This window comes from Alosa pseudoharengus, unplaced genomic scaffold (assembly GCF_046254945.1).
Source record: "Alosa pseudoharengus isolate Yale_2024_CS ecotype anadromous, Long Island Sound unplaced genomic scaffold, YU_APseudo_1.1 YU_APseudo_1.1_scf_24, whole genome shotgun sequence".
NCBI classification, from domain to species: Eukaryota; Metazoa; Chordata; class Actinopteri; order Clupeiformes; family Clupeidae; genus Alosa; species Alosa pseudoharengus.
In genome coordinates this window covers 24,271,271-24,292,367 of record NW_027468689.1, presented here as the reverse complement: position 1 = coordinate 24,292,367, position 21,097 = coordinate 24,271,271, and the positions used below count along the sequence as shown (strand labels likewise).

At 41.7% G+C, this 21,097-nt stretch overlaps 1 protein-coding gene across 1 annotated transcript in view; it reads left to right on the top strand.

The window, feature by feature from the left end:
* LOC143142570 (NXPE family member 3-like) overlaps positions 1-18,043 on the top strand; it is a 32,385-nt gene extending 14,342 nt beyond the window's left edge. The window contains exon 6 of the mRNA XM_076303540.1: positions 16,608-18,043. Coding sequence (XP_076159655.1) covers positions 16,608-17,173 — 566 coding nt within the window. The 3' untranslated portion in view covers positions 17,174-18,043. The remainder of the gene's footprint in view (positions 1-16,607) is intronic.
* The last annotated feature ends 3,054 nt before the right edge of the window (positions 18,044-21,097 follow it).

Below are 21,097 nucleotides of genomic sequence, written 5' to 3'. Positions count from 1 at the left end.
TGTAGACAAACATTGACATGGTTAGAAGTCATTCGCACCAGTGCGCCTAAATATTTTTTTGCACTCGCACGTCATCATTTTTACTCGCATATGCGAGTGAAATGGGCGCACTGTAGAGCCCTGCCCTTGTCCTAGCCTGGCTAGCGCCCCTTGCCCTTCCAGCGAATCAGATGTTTTCAAAGCATCGTTTTGCTTGCTTGAAGGCGACAGTGAGACAACAGCGGGGTTGTCGTGAGAGCACGATTCAGTTGCACCTGCATAGTGTACGGCCGCACGCACTGTGTGTATCGGCCTACCAGGCTACTCAGCTACAGTATACGAGTAGAAAAAGAATTCCCCGTTTGTATATTCACTCCAAGTTGGCCTACCATAACTTCCCAACTCTGCACTGTAGCCCATAAACTGCATGACAGGCTGTTTATATTTTTCTCTAAAATAACCAAATGCATTTGTTCAACTTTATGAAGAAGAATTACGCACTGGCTACTTCGAACGCACACATTTTGTTTGCGCAGGAGAGAGAATGACATTGCACAGGGACATCGATTACAGAACTTTAGCCTTGTTAGGGCTGTATAAAGTTGACCAAATTAATATAGGCTGTTGTTAGGCGTAAATAAAGTTGGCTACTTTGTTGTATTGTTTAGCTGGTCAATGCACGAGCTTGCAATTGCGGAACGGACTAATACTGCAACCCTTCCAACGTTGGGGGACGAATGTTGACATTTTCCCATATTCTGCGTGAGAAAACCGGGAAATCTCCCTTATTTTCAAAGCTCAATGTTGACAGCTATGAATTGGTCAATTTTAATTAACAGCTATTGAATCTGCCAATTACACTTTTCTAATTCGTCCTGTCTGAATTTCGAGGGTGCTGATTTGCTGGTTGGATAGTATAAATATCGGAGCAGCAGCGTTCCCCTACCATTCCACACTGTGTGCATCACTTGCTGTTTCATACTTCAGTAGAGAGGGCTTACCTATCATATTTCCATAAAGGTTATAGGCTACTAGATGTAGGCCTAATATAGATTCTTGTTGCTGGTTTAAATAAAGACCTTTAACTGTAGTGTTAGTGTTTGTATTATTCTTGTTTTGAATAAGGTTTTTTTTTAGCTTATGTGCATGTTAGGTTTCTAAGGTGATCTAGCCAGTTAGTTTGTAAACATTGGTCATTCCTTAACTGTGTTATAAGCAGGGTGGGAATTTTACGGCGGCCACGTCGTTGCCCCTTGCGTTGGCCGTGATGTCCCTTTGAAAATCGGAGGATCACAGGCCACTGTGGCCTTGATGCCACTTTCTTTCAAAATTCTGCTTTGCATCCGACTAGCGATTTTTATTTAGCCTATGGCCTGTCAAATTAAGCTTAGCATTCACAGCGCAAATTAATTCCTAAGTCTTTTACGCAGTGGAGAATGTGACAGTGCACGGCAAGAAAGAAAGTGGGTCCAAATTCATCCATTCTTTGCTGAACTAGCCTACTCCCGAAGTAGCCTACTCTTCACACAGATATCACATCCAAGCGCGCAGGAGGCACGGGGGACGTGGGGGATATGTCCCCCGCAGTGCTGAAGAGACGGCCATCGTCCCCCTCACTTTTGATAAGGAAAAAAAGCCTTATAGGTACGCTAAATAAATAATAACCAATAGGGTTTGCGCTAACTATGTAAAACTCCCCATTAACAGCATCACATCACTAACCACAGCCATCTACAGTGTACAACTGCACAATCTCATATTCACTCTGTTGGATATCTGAAGCCAGTTTGTCTACTAACAACCATCATAAAATAATCCAGGCTACTAGCTTAGCGTAAATCCTCAAATTATGGCTGGGGTCTTTTGCAAAGCACAGCATCTTTATTTGAGGCAAACTGGTAGGCTATTCGAGGCAGGCTTTTTTAATTTCTAACCTGCATTTAGACATGCGTTTCGTTTGGAGCGGCATACCGGTAGGCTATCAAAAGCTTTATTTTCAGTTTCGGTTTGGTTTCGGATTTAATTTACTTTTGGACTGTTTGATTATATTGCTAAATGTTGAGACTGATGAGCACTGAAATCTGGGAGATATTTGATGGTTCACTGTTATGTTTCATGCAGTTGAAAAAGTGTCGGGATTGTGACATTGAAGCGAAACAAGTGCCGCTGTTTATTGCGAGACAAGGCAGCCATTCATTGAATAGGGGTTGTGCTGTAGCCTAATAGAAACCTTTTTTCGTAGCCAAGTAACCTAAATTGAGTTATTGTTTACAGTTTTTTTTCTGATTGGGCAGCCGTGATGACTGATATTGGGGGCTCCCATTTAAAGCACTGTGGTTCAATGTCAGCCATTTTCACAGTCATCAGGCCATCCTTAAAAATATTCTTGTTTCAGTAACAGCCAAAAAAATAAAAAAAAAAATGGGTCAGTAGGTAGGTCAATATTTTTTTTTTCAAGATTCAAAGTAAAAAAAAAGTACAATTTTGGTCATGGTGATTACGTAAGTTAGCCTGACGAGCCAGACCCACATTAAAATGTAGGGTCTGGACACTCACCGTTCGCAGTGCTCAGTCCGAGGGGCGGGATAATCAGTTGTCTTTCAAATTCCCTCTGCACGCAATAGGACAGCGGCAGCGCTATGCGTTTCCCACCAGCAGAGCTAGTTGGCTAGTTCAAACGTTTGCCAACTTAATAAAAGCTTAACTCGTGTCACACTGTTCACCAGCAGCAACATCCATCTTATTTGTTATCAAGTAGCAGGGAATTCAAGCCAACCGTTGCAACTCTGCCATCAATCATTATGTTAAGCCCACCTAACGACTCTATACACGATTTCATTGGCCTGATTAAGTTTCGATTTCTGGAGCTCACAAGCCAACGGAGAGTTGCTAGACTAGCCCTGGCAGCAAATGTAATTCGCTGCCGCTAGGGGCGCGTCTAGATTTCTAGGCTATACGTAGGTATGAATTTAAATAAATGTGCATATTGTGACGTAACTGACTGGGTCCTCAACCCGTGCCTTCAGGCGCATCACTGCAAACCTCAATCTGATGCAGTTTATGTAGACCAGCCTTTCTCAAACTTCTTTGACCTGAGGCCCAGTCATGGCAGACTTTGGGATCATAATTAGTTTCATTGCTTTTGCATGGTTGCATGATGCTTGCATAAGAAAAGAAATACTTCTCAAAACAGCAACAATTATATGGGTGCTATTGTTTTGGGATGTTTCCCTCATGCAAGCATCATACATTGGTAGGAAATGGAGAAAAAAAATACATGTTTTTTAATGAAGTTTAATTTGAATGCCTGAATGTAAGGATTCCGGAAACACAATACCAGCTTTTTTGGCGAGCAGATAGGTGTAAATCACTCATCTGTTGATCTTTAACAGATAGAAAGAAGGCTACAATAGCTTTTGGCCACGTTATATTCAAATTTGACTATACAATACTCAGTGCTATACAGTCTCTGCTCTGTTTCTATGGAAGTTCCAAAAATCAACGTTGTTCTATTAAGTGTCGTTAAACAATTAAATAGCATTCAACGGGTTGAAGCGGAGCTTTGATACCAACGTTATAGATTAGTTTCAGTTTCTCTCGCGCAGACGCCTGCATTGAATGAACGCTCATACCACCACTTTATTGTATGGCTCCATGTTTAATGACATCGATAGCAGAAATGTTTGTTTTCTTTTTTGTCAGTCCGCGGTATCTTGATCAACTGCGCAGCAAATTATCAGACGAAGCACCGGGCCTAATTTCACTCCACGACTCCGCGGACCAGCAGTCTCCTCGTTGCGGACCCACATCAAAACAAAACTATTTCCTGATTGGTTGAGAAATCCTATTTTCTGATTGGCCGATAGGTTAGTAACTGAACAGCAGCTCTCTGAGCTGAATGAGCGCACAGACAGCAACGTTGTGTGACACGTTTGTAAAATATAGCCCTTAGAAATTTCTGTGCGGGCAAGTTAATAATTTCTCGGAGTGAGAAATGCCGTGTGCGGCGTGTGAGCGTGTGAAGTCATTGAAATGCGTGTGTCTTACGCTCAATGCGTGAGACTTGAGACACTTAATAGAACAACGTTGATTTTTGGAACTTCCATAGAAACAGAGCAGAGACTCTATAATAATACACAGTATAGCACTGAGTATTGTATAATCAAATTTGAATATAACGTGGCCAAAAGCTATTGTAGCCTTCTTTCTATCTGTTGAAGATCAACAGATGAGTGATTTACATCTATCTGCTCGCTAAAAAAGCTGGTATTGTGTTTCCTGAATCCTTACATTCAGGCATTCAAATTAAACTTCATTAAAAAACATGTATTTTTTCTCCATTTCCTACCAATGTATGATGCTTGCATGAGGGAAACATCCCAAAACAATAGCACCCATATAATTGTTGCTGTTTTGAGAAGTATTTCTTTTCTTATGCAAGCATCATGCAACCATGCAAAAGCAATGAAACTAATTATATCTTACATTAGTAAAGCAGTCCTCTGATGTGCATGTCACAAAATATTTAAGTGAAAGTGCATGTATAACAATATAGGCATACTAATGATTGTGATAATGATAATGACAATTTGATTTTGAGGGAGTGGGGTTGGGTACGTGCAGAGCTGGACAGTAGCGGAGTACTGTACACTTGAGTACAGTACTTGAGTACAATTTTGAGGGATCTGTACTTTACTCGAGTATCATTTTTGGGGAGTACTCATGACTTTACTCAAGTACATTTGAGAGGCAAATATTGTACTCTTTACTCCACTACATTTCTATCCATAACCGTGAGTACCCGTTACTTCTTCTAAAAAAAAAGGAAAAAATTAAAGGGCCCTATCATGACATTCTAAAGTGCATCGTCACTCGTCAAAAGTCTATTCAAATTTAGTAGGATGTCCAGTTCACATTGGGAGGGGTTTCGTTCTCAAAAGTGGAGCGCATGGCGTAACAAGGTGTTCCTAGGTCTTTTAATCAGTCATATGGGTGTGTTTGGGGCGTAACATCATTTTAAACCAATGAGAATGACATCTGTCATTCCCTTTAACGGCGCAATGCGCGATATGTCAAATAAATGCATCGGTATTTTGGCATTCAACGGCGCATTTGAAGGAGGCTGCTTGCGAGACCGTATGGAATAGTCATTCTTAAACCATGCTTTACTAAAACCTAGCATAGCCTTCACGCATTTGCACTCGTCTATTATTTGAACTCATTGGCAAAGTGAAACTAACTTCACCAAGGAGTCAGTCAACGACAAGACAGTTATATGCAGTTACTTTCACTATTGACTGACAATGGGTTACCATCGAAAACATAGGCTGGAAAAAGCAACACTTACCCTAATGTTGCTCAAATGACTGAATAAAACAACATTTATCCTGCAGAGGAGTTGCTTATATCTCGTGACAGTGCGTCTTCAGCTGTGCTCCATACGTGTCTCTCGCCTCTCCCCTAATCACTTTTAACCGTCATTACCAATTTGCAAATCATGGTGAATAACTACTCATCATGAGATGTACAGTATTTCGTAATATCTTTATTCTAATTATGTTTCCCATTGTAATCGTGCAATTTGTAATGCTTTGCATGGACGTGCGCTGGTGTGCGTTCATGAATGATAGAAGGATGGTGCACCTGCCAATATGACTGTTGACATGCGCTCTTAAAATAGCATATGAACAACTCGCCATTGACGTCTGACCAGGTTTAGGTGGTGTATGATAGCGATTTTTAGATAATGCGCCAGGTCCCTCCCTAGGTTGTTAATTGCCACACCCCTGGGCGCAATGCTTAAAAAATAAACGTGCAAAATAACGAATTCAACTTCGCGCAGGTGAATAACGAACTTTACGCCATGCGCTGGTGACCCAAAATATAGCCCAAAATCTCGGAAACCCTCAATTTGTTGTTTCCCTCTCAAACATAATTGGATTGTGCAGGCGCCACTGATTGAGACAGCCTATCAGCAATCACCTTCAGTTTTCCGCCAAAGTGAACTCCATGGTCAGATTTAGATAAGAGATGAAGCCATAAACGAAACAATGGATGAAGACGCAGCAGGTCCATCCCGGGAACCTGAGGCCCCACCTCGCCAGACTATTTAGATTTTCTGTACAAGTTAATGATAGTTTTCGCTTCAAGTGTTTCAATTACAAAATAGTATTTTGTATTTGAAATATGTATTTTAAATACATGTATTAGAAATACTGCCCATCCCTGGCAACATGGTAAAAAAATGAAAATGACTTGATTCAATTCCTTTTACATTCTCCAAGGTATTAACATTAACATTTTTCATAACTCCATGTAGGACGTTTCTGTACATAAATGTGAGCACCGTGGCAATAGTAATGCAATATTTGGAAAATGTAGGCTACTCTTGTACTCTTGATACTCAAGTACTTTTAAAAACAAGTACTTCAGTACTTTTACTTAAAGAAGCCCTATGCAAGTCTGGTTATTCCTTCGCTGTTTCTGGGTTTTCGCCTGATTTTGGCTCGCATTTTTCACGACATAGCTCCCCCTGCAGCTTCGGTAGCAAGTGACTGCTACGCTAAACCCCCACTAGCTAGCGAGCTAGCCATCAAGAAACCAAGCTAAACACATACAGGGCTCACAATAAAACGGTCGAGCAAACACATTGTTCAAGAGACTATCAAACCACATTACAAAAACGAAGTTCACCCAAGGGTAGGCTACTTACAATTTCAGCAGCAACAAAGCCAAGTCGGAGTCCGTTTTGCAGTCTTCTTAGAAACTACAATCTTACTACATTTTCGAGGCCTTCCGCCGAGTCACATCCGTATTTCTTCGGTCCGGGACCAGAAAGTTGCATATTCGGTTTTTCCGCGGAGAAGCACTAGGGGGAGACGAAGCACCCACCAAACGACCCAAAAAGTGTTGTAGAACCATCAGAACGACTCAACCTGCATAATTAAGGTCATTACTTTGCTGGTTGGCTATTAGCTGGTTTGATTTGCATTGAGCTCAATGAGCATCAAACCAGCTAATAGACTAACTGAAATAACACCTATGCCAATCTCTAGGTATGGTGAAGGGTATGTGATGATGTGGGGCTATTTTAATTCCAAAGGCCAAGGTAACTTTATCAGGATGCACAGTATTCTGGATCCATGAAATAACTGGCCTTTAAAAATAAAAATCTACCTGTCTCTATGGGAATTTAATATAGGGGTGTCAATACTTATGACCCCTGTATTTTAAGGAAGAACATTTATTTATTTATGATACATTATTCATTCACTAAGAAAATTGGTGTCCTTAAAGGTTAGATATTTTCTCATTTTTCACTTAAGGCATTAAGATCAATTTCCAAAAGATGATTTTATATTCCTCTTTTCAGTCAACTTTAGCATGGGTGCCAACACTGTATATATATATATATATATTAATACAGTTTATTGACCACATATCCATTCGGAATTGTTTAGGCTGGGTTAGGCATAGTTTTGTCTGTTTAACATTTTGTTTATAAAATGCGTCATTTCCCTCCAGAACGTAAACCTACATGACCGTCTTTGGTTCAAAGCTATGGTTCAGCCGCAAGCAACGTTCAAATATGATTAGGAAGTTTAAATCCGGTGCTTGTAAGCGGAGGGAAAGATTGGAGGTGCAGCAGAGGAGACTGTCTCCCACATCAAGCTGTGCCCCACTGACAAGGTACTTTTGCCAGGCTCAGGCCGAACATGAGGCCGACACGTCGCCTGCGGTGACAGAGACAGTTGCTAGCGAGGTGGAGAAAGAAACTAGCCATGTGGTGTCCTCCAGCATTGAGGAGGAGTACTTAGAAGTTACCTCCTGTCAGAGAACATTATAGAGGAGGTGAGGTTCCGGGACAAGAAGACGACACAGATCAGCACCGTCGGCCTAACTCAGGATGTAGGTCTAAACCAGTGTTTTTCAACCACTGTGCCGGGGCACACTAGTGTGCCGTGAGAGATCATCAGGTGTGCCGCAGAAAATTGCCCAAATGTCACTCACTGGTCCAGAAAAGCAACTGTTGCATCAATGAATTTATAACCACATGCTCTCATTGATTGTATGATTGCACTATTTGTGGTATGCAGGCATTGTACAACGGGGGCCCCATATCCAGTATTCACAGAATCATCACATATCCAGTTCAAAACAACAACTAAATTAGATATAATCACCTACAAATGAAACAGAGGGCGCTTGTTTTATTGAGCAGGTCTTGCATAGAAGCCATAATAAGGCCATATCTGTGTATTATTTGAAATTTTAGGCTATGGTATGTTTATTTTTTCTTCACACAGGATGTTAGTGTGCCGTGGGACATTTTAAGTGTCAAAAGTGTGCCGTGGCACAAAAAAGGTTGAAAAATACTGGTCTAAACTGTGGTTCAACGTCCTCCAACGCTAACGTTGATGTGCTGGACGCTGCTGGCACAACGTCTAACGTTACCTCATTCCATCTTGATTTGAATGAGCCTTACCCCACGGATCCCTACCTTTTCAGGAATGAGTCACTCAGCACTAGCCTGATCAGAGCTTTAATTAAACACGGGCCATGTCAACCTGGTTTAAACAACAATTACTCTGACTTCCCCTACAACTCGGATAACAGACGATTTAAAACAGCATGGTATAAGCGCAATGTCGGTAGTTTGTGCATTGACCGGCAGTGGCTGGTCTACTCCCCGAAAGGTCAACGCCTCCACTGCTTTTGCTGCTGGCTGTTCGCTAAAAAGGGTGATAAGAAGATTGGTAAGTGGGCAGACCCTTGCATTGGTTTCATGAATTTTAAGAAGGGTGTTGAAAAAATTGAAAAGCATGAAAAAAGCAGCATGCATCGTGAGGCAGAGAAAGACTTTCTTATGACAAAATATCGCATCAGCCAAGACTGTTCAGTCATTGCAGAACTCTTGAAAGCTGAGAGGCAGCAGGTGGAGAGGAATCGCCAAATTGTGCTCAGACCGATTGATGCTACTCTCTTTCTTGGGAGACAAGGACTCCCATTCTGTGGACACCAAGAGTTCGCAGGTCTTGGCGCTCCTGGTATTAATGAGGGAAATTTCCTGGAATTACTGAAATGTCTAGCACTCTATGATGCCATGACTGCGCAGCACTTGAACAATCCAGCTGCAGGCCACATACTATTTGAGCCACCAGACACAAAATGAACTCATATCTGCGATAGCAAGTGAAATTATGTCCAAAATTATAAACGATATTAAAACTACTAAAAAAATTTCTGTAATTGTCGATTCTACAATTGACATTTCTAAAATCGACCAGCTGTCCCTCTCTGTCAGACATGTCACTAATGCTGGTGAACCTATTGAGCGGTTCATTAAATTCGCAGAGCTTCCCGACAGTTCGGTAGAGTCATTCTACAACATCCTTACAGACACTCTCACCAATGAACTGGGACTTGATGTCAAATTAATGAGAGGGCAGGCTTATGATGGTGCACGGACAATGTCAGGCCATTTAACAGGACTACAGGCTAGGGTTAAAGAGCACTGTTCTGAAAAAGCAATATATGTAGCTACATTGTTGCGCACACAATTTGAATTTAATTCTCATGGATGCTGTTTGTTCATTGTCTACAGCAAAACTTTTTTTTGGAACACTTGAAACATTGTATGCATTCTTGACCTCTAGTTTGCCCAGATATAAAATATTGCAGGAAGAACAGCCAAAAAAGCTAGATGGAGCCGTTTTGACATTAAAGAGGCTGTCCGACACACGATGGGCTTCTAGAAAGCAGGCGGCAGATGCAGTTATGCAAAGCCTGCCAGCAATTCTGGAGGCATTGCAGCGAATCATAGATCACACCAATACCAGTCCAAAGACTGCCTCAGATGCAGAGGGCCTGCTGACAAAACTGAACACTTTCGAGTTCAAGTTCTTATTGGTGTTTTGGAGTGCAGTTCTGGGGAATCTTACATACTATCGAATTACCTGCAACAGGAATCAATTGACGTTAACACAGCTGTTCAGCTCATTGATTCATGTATGCAACAGATCAGAGAGTTGCGCTCAGAAGAGGCATTTGTTGCTGTAGAGAACACAGCCAGAGAGCTGGCTATACTGTGTGAGGGAACTACCGATTTTGATAGGGGAAGAGTTCGTAAGAAAACGCGTTTGTGTTCAGATGAACACGCAGATGAGATTTTAGAAGACAGCAGGGACAAATTCAGAGTCGATGTGTTTTACTACATACTTGACGTCTTTGTTTCTCAGTTTGAACATCGATTTGTCGATTTCAATAGAATGGCTGGAAAATTTGCTGCCCTGAACCCAAAACATTTTACTCTACCTGATGCGCCTGAAAAAGTTAGAGCGCTTGCGGACTTTTATTCACAGGATCTATCCAGTGCCGACGAAGTGGTTAATGAATTTGTTACATTTTGTGCAATGTACAGTGAGCTGTGCATGCATTTAAACACCCACAGAATCCTCCCATTTCTCATCGCAAACGACATGGATCAGGCTTTTCCTAATCTTGCCATTCTTTATCGTATTTACTTGACGATTCCAATTAGCCGTGCGAAGGCAGAGAGAAGTTTTAGCCGACTGAAACTCATTAAGAGCTTCTTGCGCTCCACCATGGGTGAGTCGCGGCTGTCAGACTTAGCGCTCCTCTGTATCGAGAGAGACATTGAGGTCAATAAGGATAAAGTTATTGACAGATTTGCAAACATGAAGGAGAGAATGCTGAAACTCTAAATAGATTAAATGTTTTTTGCAGTGTGCATGTCCTTTTAGGCCTGTAAAGCTACGTGTCTGTTTTTTCCTTTGTTGAGAAAATCTTAAAAGTGGGCCAACTTTTAACGTTCTTGAGTTCACAGTCGCTCATTTTCTGTTAGGCAAGGGCTATGGGATATTGTTTTCATTTACGTTTCTTTTCTTTAAAAAGGATGGGATAGTTGTTGTCCCTTTAACATGCTAAATGAGTTGAGTTGTTGAGCAAAGTTGTTTGACCGGAATAGGGAGCTATGATCAAAGGCTTTATTTTTTATTTTTTCTGGAATAAACATATTAAATATTTTGCTTGGTTGGCTACTGCATATTACATGTGTGAATGGAAAGGTTGGTGAAGTTACGCAAGCCAACCTGACAGTGCGGGTTACCGCAACATATCAGTGAAGGGGGGGGGGGGCAAACATCTCCCACCCCCCCTCACACAATACCCTAGCTCCACCCCTGTACTCAATACAGTAACGTGAGTAAATGTAATTAGTTACTTTCCACCTCTGCTCCCCACATATCAAAATAAAGCACCCAATAGTGGGCATCAGAATCACATTAAAAGTCCTGCCTTAACCTTACAGAGCAATTCAATGCATTTTAACATTTTTAAATCATGAAATTATAAATCATATTTATCCTATTAATGAACTTTTAAATGTAAAATTATTTTAACTTAAGCTTTGAAGTATGCAAATTCATATGTTTACGGGGAAGTTCTCAAACTATGAGAGTTTTATGAAGTGCTGGCAAAAACATTTGGAATGACCACCATTCTAACTTTCACTCACCTGATGAGAACTTTGTGAATTGTGAATTTGGATGAACATTTGACCGAGTGAATAAAAAATAGAAATAGTTATCCCAGGAAGTCTCAGAAATATGACTTGACTAGAAGTTAGTTAGTTGTTAACAATTAATTGATAAACTTTTAGAATACTTTGAGCACTGATGCAGTCAGCATAAGCCTCTTACATTGTTTGCAGGTAGGCCTACATTTCATTCTGTTTTCGATGGTAAACGCGAAACAGCGCCAAGACAACCACTAGTGGACAAAAAGAGTATTACACATGTACTGTTAAAGGAATTATCCGGAGTAAAATGCACTTTAGATCGATTTCCGGATGATTGGGGGTACATACGTTGAGTTGACATCAAAATTATGTCATTCGGATGTGTTTTGAGAAAGTTCGATTGTACCGTTTTCAGTCACAACTCGTAGCCTGGAAGTGAGCAGGGCATTTCAATTGCGCCGCTACAAAACGCTATTTTTGTACCTCTTCTACAGTTCCAAACAACATAACACTTACGTGGTAGTGAGTAGAGGGTCCCTAAAGCCAAACCGAAGTATCCCGAGGTCTTTATGTGGTTGAATAGAGAGTCCAGAATGAATTTCATCAAGCCAGTACCTTTACATAAATGTTGCCATCTTTGCCGCCACCTTGAGGGGAAAGTCCGTAGGAGTCTTATTGCTGAGTGTGTTGTAACACGCTCTGGAAATTCACAATTTCGTCGCCGTTTAAAAAAAAAAAAAAAAACATAGTCCAGTATTTCTTTCGAAATTGAAATGAAGTTGTATGGACTGGACTATGTTTTTTTTTTTTTTAAACGGCGACGAAATTGTGAATTTCCAGAGTGTGTTACACAGCAATAAGACTCCTACGGACTTTCCCCTCAAGGTGGCGGCAAAGATGGCAACATTTCCGGAAAGGTACTGGCTTGATGAAATTCATTCTGGACTCTCTATTCGACCACATAAAGACCTCGGGATACTTCGGTTTGGCTTTAGGGACCCTCTACTCACTACCACGTTAGTGTCATGTTGTTTGGAACTGTAGAAGAGGTATAAAAATAGCGTTTTGTAGCGGCGCAATTGAAATGCCCCGCTCACTTCCAGGCTACGACTTTCTCAAAACACATCCGAATGACATAATTTTGATGTCAACTCAACGTATGTACCCCCAATCATCCGGAAATCGATCTAAAGTGCATTTTACTCCGGATAATTCCTTTAAGACCCGCCATAGAGAATGAATGGGGGAAATTACGGATGTTATAGTTTGACGATGTCGTACTCCCCTGCGGGCCAGATGCTATATACCACGGACATGTTTTGGGGGGCCACCCAAAATGAGGTGGCGGGCCGTAGTTTGGGGACCACTGTAATAGACAAACAGTGTGGTTGGCAGCGTTAACTTGATTTCCATACGTATTAATATGATGTATTATATCTATATAATATTAATAGGTGTTTCTGTAAACCTAGGGACAATAAACAGCCATCTCTGTTACAAAAATGAGCTGGTAATCGCTCACTGAAGAGGAAACCATGATAAAAAGATTGTTTTCCTCAAAGCATGGAGTTGACGACAGAACAAGCAGGAAATGTCACGTTAATGTTAAAATACATCTGAACGCTAGGTGGCAACGTTCTATTACATTTCACATACATACGGTGAAATCATTAGAATTATGTGAGCTTCACAAGTAAGGAAGGTGCAAATATTATGTAATTTATAATGGGAAATTATTGGAAATGTTATTTCTTGTTTATTCTAATTGCAAACCACACACATCCATTCGTAATCACACGTACACATTTAATACTGAAAGACTCTCATTTCGTTTATTTGATGTTGCCTAGCAACCCTGGGTGCAGCCTATAGCTACAGTAGTTCAGTTTCAGAGTGACGTAATTTAAGTAATGAGCATGCGACCAGAGCGGGTGAAAGCGTCGCACAGGAGAGAGGGAGTTAAGTAATTTAGAGACGAATGACCGTTGCAGGAAGTGCATCATAACAAAGGGACGCCAGACCCTCTTGTAACAGCTGTACTCAGTGATACTGCAGACTCGTAAAAGTAGTTAGAAAATAAGGCAGAAAAACTACAAGTTTCCTCATGCTGCTTACTTATGTTGGAATGTGCAAAAATGTACAATCAAGAGGATGCCTTCTTGTATGTGATTTCTGAAACAGTGATACTGCAAACGTTTTGATAGCCTATTGTTATGCTGTAGTGTAAAGCATGTCACACAGTAGCCTAGTCTACAGAAAACGCTTAATTGATGTGATATAATGATAACTTGTTAAATGTATGCCTACAATGGTTTTTTAATCATCATAGTAATTTATTTAGTCAGTCATCATGTTCATGTTAATGAATAGGAAGGACATCTAAACGATAGCCATAAACCAAAATTTCGCGCAACATCTGCCGTGAGTCCCTATGCGTGAGTCACAAGCTCCTCCCAGCTGACCAGTAAGGAATGAACTGTAAAAGAAAACACGTTTTTTTCCCGCTGTATTCTCCATAAAGAGTAAATTATGTACTTATTTCCGGAATTGACGTCACTTCCTGGACTCGTTTGAGGCTGGTCTGTATGGCTCTGAGGTCTCTCAATAGGCTTGTTTGTCTTTATGCAGATCTGTGCAGATCTGACTTGATGTGATGCATGCTGGGTTGAACACAATGCATACTGGGATGGACGCAATGCTTACTGGTTAGAAATCCTGTCCGACTTATGTCAGCTGGGGAGGGACTTACCACCATGTCACATGACCTTAAAATATCGCGGGAGTCTTAGCCTGTAGACAGATCTTGCAGTTGCCTTCCACGATCTGCACGAGCTGAAACACGCCCTCATGACGTCAGTTCAAAGACATGAAAGGGCCATTTGGGAGGAATCTCCTCATGATGATTTTGACGGGTGTCTCATGCTGCTTCCTTATGTTGGAATATGCGAAAATGAACAGAAATCGAAGGGATACCTTCTTATATGTGATTTCTGCAACAATGGTAGGCTAGCCTACTGAAAACGTTTGGATATTCTGTTATTTTCTGCTGTTGGCTAAATAGATAGACACACATATAGGGAAAACACTTGATATTGAATTTATGTGCTACAATGCAGGCCTGTTAACTGTATGACAACAGTGGTTTATTTAAACTACATCATAAGAATTTATTTCGTCAGTCATCATGCTCATGAGTAAGAATGAAAGTTCTGCTGTATTTATTGCAAACAAAATTCCACGATATCTCCGCGAGTCACGTCAGGCAGACTGTAGCCTGTCTGTCCGGGATGAGCTGCCCTCTGTTGTAGCTCCTCCCAGCTAGCCTCTGAAGATCACGTTGACGTAGAAAGTCAGACTCAGTCGATCTCAAACAAGCCTAATGACTTAACCCCTACTGGCAAAGGAGCAAAATAACCGTATTCTCTGGATAAGAACGAAAGCATCTGAGCACAACATTTCAGCGAAGTTTTGATGGATTGACAGTAGGCTATGAATGTGGCGAGTGCTGTTTATATGAAATCACATTTATCTACGAACAACTAGGACATTTAGAACTGTAATGTAGACGTGGTGGTAACGAAGTACTGTAAGGGGCTACGTACCCAATCTCTCGGTGCAGCTATCACAAGAGTTACACGAGTCAGACTACGTGCCTACGTTACATTTACGTCCCCTGAGCCTGCGCAGAAAGCCTCGTCGACCAACAGGAAACGGTTGAAATTTGCTTCCCCCGCCTCGATTGACTGGCCTTTGGCCATAGCAACCATCCATTTAGAACGACTGCCCTTCATAGCAACCAAAGATCTGAGCTGTGATGCATACATGCAATGTAGAGACAGGTCAAGAAATATAGTGCAATGTAGACAGTAGTATACAGTTGATTTACAGACGGTGGTTTAGAGTAATATGAAGTATTCCTTTATTCTGAGATACATCTGAGATAGGCTACATCAATAGGCCCTCAAAACAATCCCAGGCTTTCAAAACAATCCCAAACAGACTTAAGGTCTTTATACAGAAAATCCATATAGATTATTTGTCAAATAAACCAGTAAAACAGAATTAGGAGATAGAATATATAACATTCACTCTCACATAGCTCATATTTTTTAAAATAAATCAGTGAAAACGTATCCTGACAGACAAGCAGCATTTAATGCATATTTCATAATTTCAATTCCTCTGTAGGTTACCTGATAGCCCAGTTTGAAAGGCGCAAGACGCGTGATATTATTTATTTTTGCAGCCAATCACTGCTGTCGTTTTATTTTATTGATTTGATTTGAGTCATAGAAGCTAAATTCGAAGGCAGGCCACAGGTAAAATCCAACGAACCGCATTCACCCCGCAATCCAATAGTTGAATAGCCCTCTCCTAGAGCTTTTGAGATATTGCCACTGCTCCAACACTGAAAGGCACTGTTAGAATGCTTGCGTATGCCACTGTCTGCTCACGTTGGAGACCGGACCAGGGCAAGCACACTTTTGCAGTTCCCGCCGGAAATGCAGTACTCTCATGAGGCCATTTGGTTTAACAATGTTGCCAGGCCCCATTGTCTGAAAAACACCCAAAACGAATACATTTCTGGTTGAAATTTTCACCCCATGCCAAAATGGACCACTTGGTCATCAGAGATGCTGATCATGGATCACTCTTCTCAGAGATGTTTCCATTGATTATTTAAAAAGGGTAAGAATAATTTTGAACACGCCATTTTTCATAAAAATGTTTTTTTTTCTGATTACATGTTTCTACCACATTGTTTTACAAAATTTTGGCATGTGACAGTGTCATTTTCAGTCAGGACAAACATATTAGTCAAGAGAAACCCAACATTAAATCAACATTTGCCAGGGTATGAATAATTTTGTTCCTAACTGTATCTAATTTTCTTTCATTCATGATGTTTTCAAACTCAACAATGCATTTTTATGTTGTATACACACATTTGAGTGTCATTTTGTTGTCTCTCTCTTCATGCAATTTTACCCTCTCTTCCTCTTTCTGTCTCACTTTTGTCTCACTTTTCTATATTACCTTGTCACGTAACCCCCCCACCACACTCTCCCGCCCCCACCCCCACCTACAGAACTGAAAGAGGTCAACCTCTACAGCCCAAAGAAAGTGGGTCCCTTCATGGCTGTGGACAGTGTCCACAACATCCTGCTGCAGTACCGCTGCCACGGTCCGCCCATCCGGTTCTCCACCGTCTCCGCCAGCGAGCTGCACTACGTGGCCAACGAGCTGGACGGCCTGCCTGGCGGGCCCAACACCGTGGTGGCGCTGAGCGTCTGGGCACACTTCAGCATGACCCCCGTGGAGTTGTACATCCGGCGTCTGCGTCACATCCGCCGCGCCGTGGCCCGCCTGCTGGACCGGGCGCCGGACACGCTGGTGGTGATCCGCTCGGCCAACCCGCAGAAGCTGGATACGAAAGTGATCCTGTACAACAGCGACTGGTTCTCCGTGCAGCTGGACGCGGTTCTGAGGGCCATGTTCCGTGGCCTGCGTGGGGTGGTGCTGCTGGACGCCTGGGACATGACGCTGGCACACCCCACGCTGCCCCACGATCTGCACCCACCACGGGACATTATCAAGAATATGATCCACCTCATCCTCTCCCACGTGTGCCCAGCGAAGAAGAAGAGCACATAGCCAGCAGAGGGATCTGGAAGGGGAAGGGGAGGGATGTGTATGAAATGCAAGTAGTTCAGTGGGGCCAAACATGATTTACATCTTACATATACATCTTTTATACAGGATTTCCTTGAGTGTCCTTTTCCTCCCAGTCGGAGAAGAGTGAGCGTTGCTGCACTTTCCTGCCCAGAGGCATCAGCCCAAACGTGAACGTGATTTGAGTGAGAACTCGGTTCTTTGTCTAAGTAGTTCCCACCTCCTTTTAACAGCAATTCGCTCACAGTCTGTTTGAGTTTATTGAGCTAGATGGAATTGGGGGAAAATGAGAGAAAAGATGAGCAGTATGATATCAACCCTTACTTTTGACCTTAAACCCCTTCTTTAAAGATTAAGTTGTTTTTAAGTAGAAAAGTGCATATAGATTAACACCTGGCATGAAAAATGGCATTTTAAAGGTACAGTCAGCGATCGTACATCTTTATAGTTGGCCATATGATGACATACTTAGGTTAACACTGCATTTCACCAGTTAGGGCACCAAAATGGCCAGCAGCGGCACTGTGTAGCCTATCTTGACATGTCTTTAAGTTTTGGGTTACAATATACAGGTAGTGGGCTCTCTGTTGATTTTAATGAGTAGGCCTAAGCCTAAAGTTACAGCATTTCTATCACAATTGACCAGACTTCGACCTTTGGTCTGCTTTTAACAAAATTCTGGCTATGTATGTATTGCATCATGAGCCATCACAGCACCTATTGCATTCTACTGTTGTTAGCCTTATGCCTATGTAACTGGGTAGACTTCTGCGTTTGTGCTTTATTTATGACCGCCGCGCAGCAAAGCGGCGGTGATATAGGTTTAGTCAGATTTTTTTTTTTTTTTTTTTTCTTTTTCGCATGCCCAAATTTCTGTCAATGATTCCCGGGACACTGAAAGACCGGGGTACACGAAACTTGGTGGGCATGTAACCCCACATGGATAGCATGGAACCATCGTTTTTCGTTTTGATCTGTAGCCCCCCCGCTGGACTGGACCCCCCGAAAGGAGGGTAGGGCAGACACAGTTTTCTGTGAATATCTCGAAAACCGTAGGGTTTAGGAGGACCATTTTTTTTTTGTATGTTGATCTCAAGGGGCCATGTCAACCCATTCCATAACCACTCATTTCATGTATAGCGCCACCTAGTTAAACACAAAAAAGTAAAAATGAGGTGTTGTAATTGAAGGTATCTGTGACCTAACAAAGTCAAAACTGTACAAAATTGGAAGTGTAGGATCATTATGACACCCTCTGTATGCACGCCAAGTTTCGTGGAATTCCGTTCATGGGGGGCCACACAATACATTAATTTATGTTACTATACACCAACTGGCCTGTAGGTGGCCGGAGACAGTTTTCTGTGAATATCTCGATAACCGTAGGGCCTAGGAGGTCCACCTTTTTTATGTATGTTGGTCTTAAGGGGGCATGTCAACCCATCCCATTACCACTTATTTTATGTATAGCGCCACCTAGTTAAAAATGAAAAAGCAAAAAATTAGGTGTTTTCATCACAATATCTCTGGCTGACAAGGTCAAAACTGCACGAAATTAAAAGTGTAGGATCATTATGACACCCTCCGAATGCATGCCAAGTTTTGTGTACTTTCGTTCATGGGGGGCCTTACAATAAAATAATTTATGTGTACATTTAGTGACGTACACCAACAAGGATTCCCGGGACACTGAAAGACCGGGGTACACAAAACTTGGTGGGCATGTACCCCCACATGGATAGCATGGAACCGTAATTTTTCGTTTTGATCTGTAGCCCCCCCGCTGGACTGGACCCCCCGAAAGAAGGGTAGGGCAGACACAGTTCTCTGTGAATATCTTGAGAACTGTAGGGCCTAGAATGAACATTTTTTTCCGTATGTTTGCCTCCAGGGGTCATGTTAACCCATTTCATGTGCACACATGTGCACAAACAGATACACACACACACACACACACACATACATTCACAGTAATCATACGTATGACACATACTCACACAGTAGACATATGTACGCTTGCATGCACAGGCACATACGCAGGCACACACACAAGCACGCACACACACACACACACACACACACACACACACACACACACACACACACACACACACACACACACACGCATAACATAAACATGTACATGCACACAATTCAATAATTTCTCAGAATTATGAACAGGCAAGATGGAGGTGGGGTTGTATAAAATTAATTTTACATGTGAAATCTATGAACTAATCATGTTTTGGTACTTGTTGTCTAGCAGATATCAGTGAGAATTGAGTGTGGATAATGCAATTTAGTGAGACAGTTAGAATCATATAGGCCTTTCAGCGTGATTTATTTTTGTGGAAAAAATGTGCTGGACTGGGCGGCGGTCATATTTTGTACCGCTCTGCGGTACATCTAGTATTAATAAAGATGACCCAAAACGAGCACGGGATACTGCTGAAGTTTTATTCTGCACACATGCACAGCAAAGCATACAGTACAGGGTGAGTTCGCCAATAGCTCCTCTCTCCATAAAGATATTAGACAGGCAAAACAAAAATGCATGTAAAGAGAAGAATAAAAACAAAACATACCTGCACACATGCACAGCAATGCATACAGTACAGGGTGAGTTCGCCAATAGCTCCTGAAAACGTATAACTATATTACAGGTGCTAATGTGCTATCCCAGCTACCTAGCTAAACTACTGTACATCGCTGTATGGCTATTTTTGGCATGCGGCTAGACGGACGTATACATGTAAACAATGCATTTAAAAGGGTAAATTCACAAAAATAACTCACAAATAATATACATAAACTGAATACAAACAATATAAATGGAAGCAATCTTATGGATGACAATATTTAACAGAAATATTTATAAGATTGCTTATGAGGCTGCAATCAGTCAACCTACCTCTCTCCATAAAGATATTAGACAGGAAAGAGGAAGGGGGAGACGGGGGTCAAGACCAAGGGGGAGAGGAGGGGCTACTAGAGACCCTCAATACCAGTGTGTAATAACTTGAATAGATAGATAGATAGATACTTTATTGATCCCCAGGGGAAATAAAGTATCTATTTATCTAGCTATCTATCTATAGAATAGATTTAAACTGTAACTAGATAACCTAGATCTATTGTGCAATTATGTGATTCATACAGTAAGTATAAGGTCTAACCTGTTACACTCACCCCTTCAGAATTGCACAAAGATCTGCAAACATCCATCAGGTATACAGGCCATTAGAACTAAAAACCCTCCAGCATAAAAAGCTGCCTACCACATCAGGCTAAAATAATACAGAGGTTGATCAAGTCTCAGAATTCTGTATAGGAAACAGGGATGCCGTATACACTCCTTAGACTAAGGCCTACAGACTATACCACAACGGAGAAGGACAAAAGTAATGCACACTTTACTGAAACCCATAACAACCCATTAAACCAGGTCAATAAACAGGGTTAGAAAACAATACTCAAACATGGATGACATGTCTCTCAGGGACACCATCACTAAGAACAGATTGAAGCTGAACCATCGATTCAATCAACCTACACACAGGCCTTATAACCCGACCAAATCTAGAAGTGTGAGGTGAGTATGGTGGATGTATGGTGTGTGAAATAGGAATGTGTGGCTGTGTAGATGAACTAATGTGATTGTGACTAGAAGCATCAGTCAGACCATGCTCAGGAGGGGAGTCAGAGGGAGACTGGATCAAGCCAGGATCATCAGTCAGGTCTTCTGTAGACCTTGCAGTGACATCTGAGTGATGCTGTGAGACCCATGATGAAGTACGGGCTCCACTATCTGCATCCAGAGAAGAGATAGCTTCATCCAAGGGATGGACAGACACTGTATCACTGAGAACTGCAGGCACAGAGTGGGGCTCATTCTCAACAGAATCA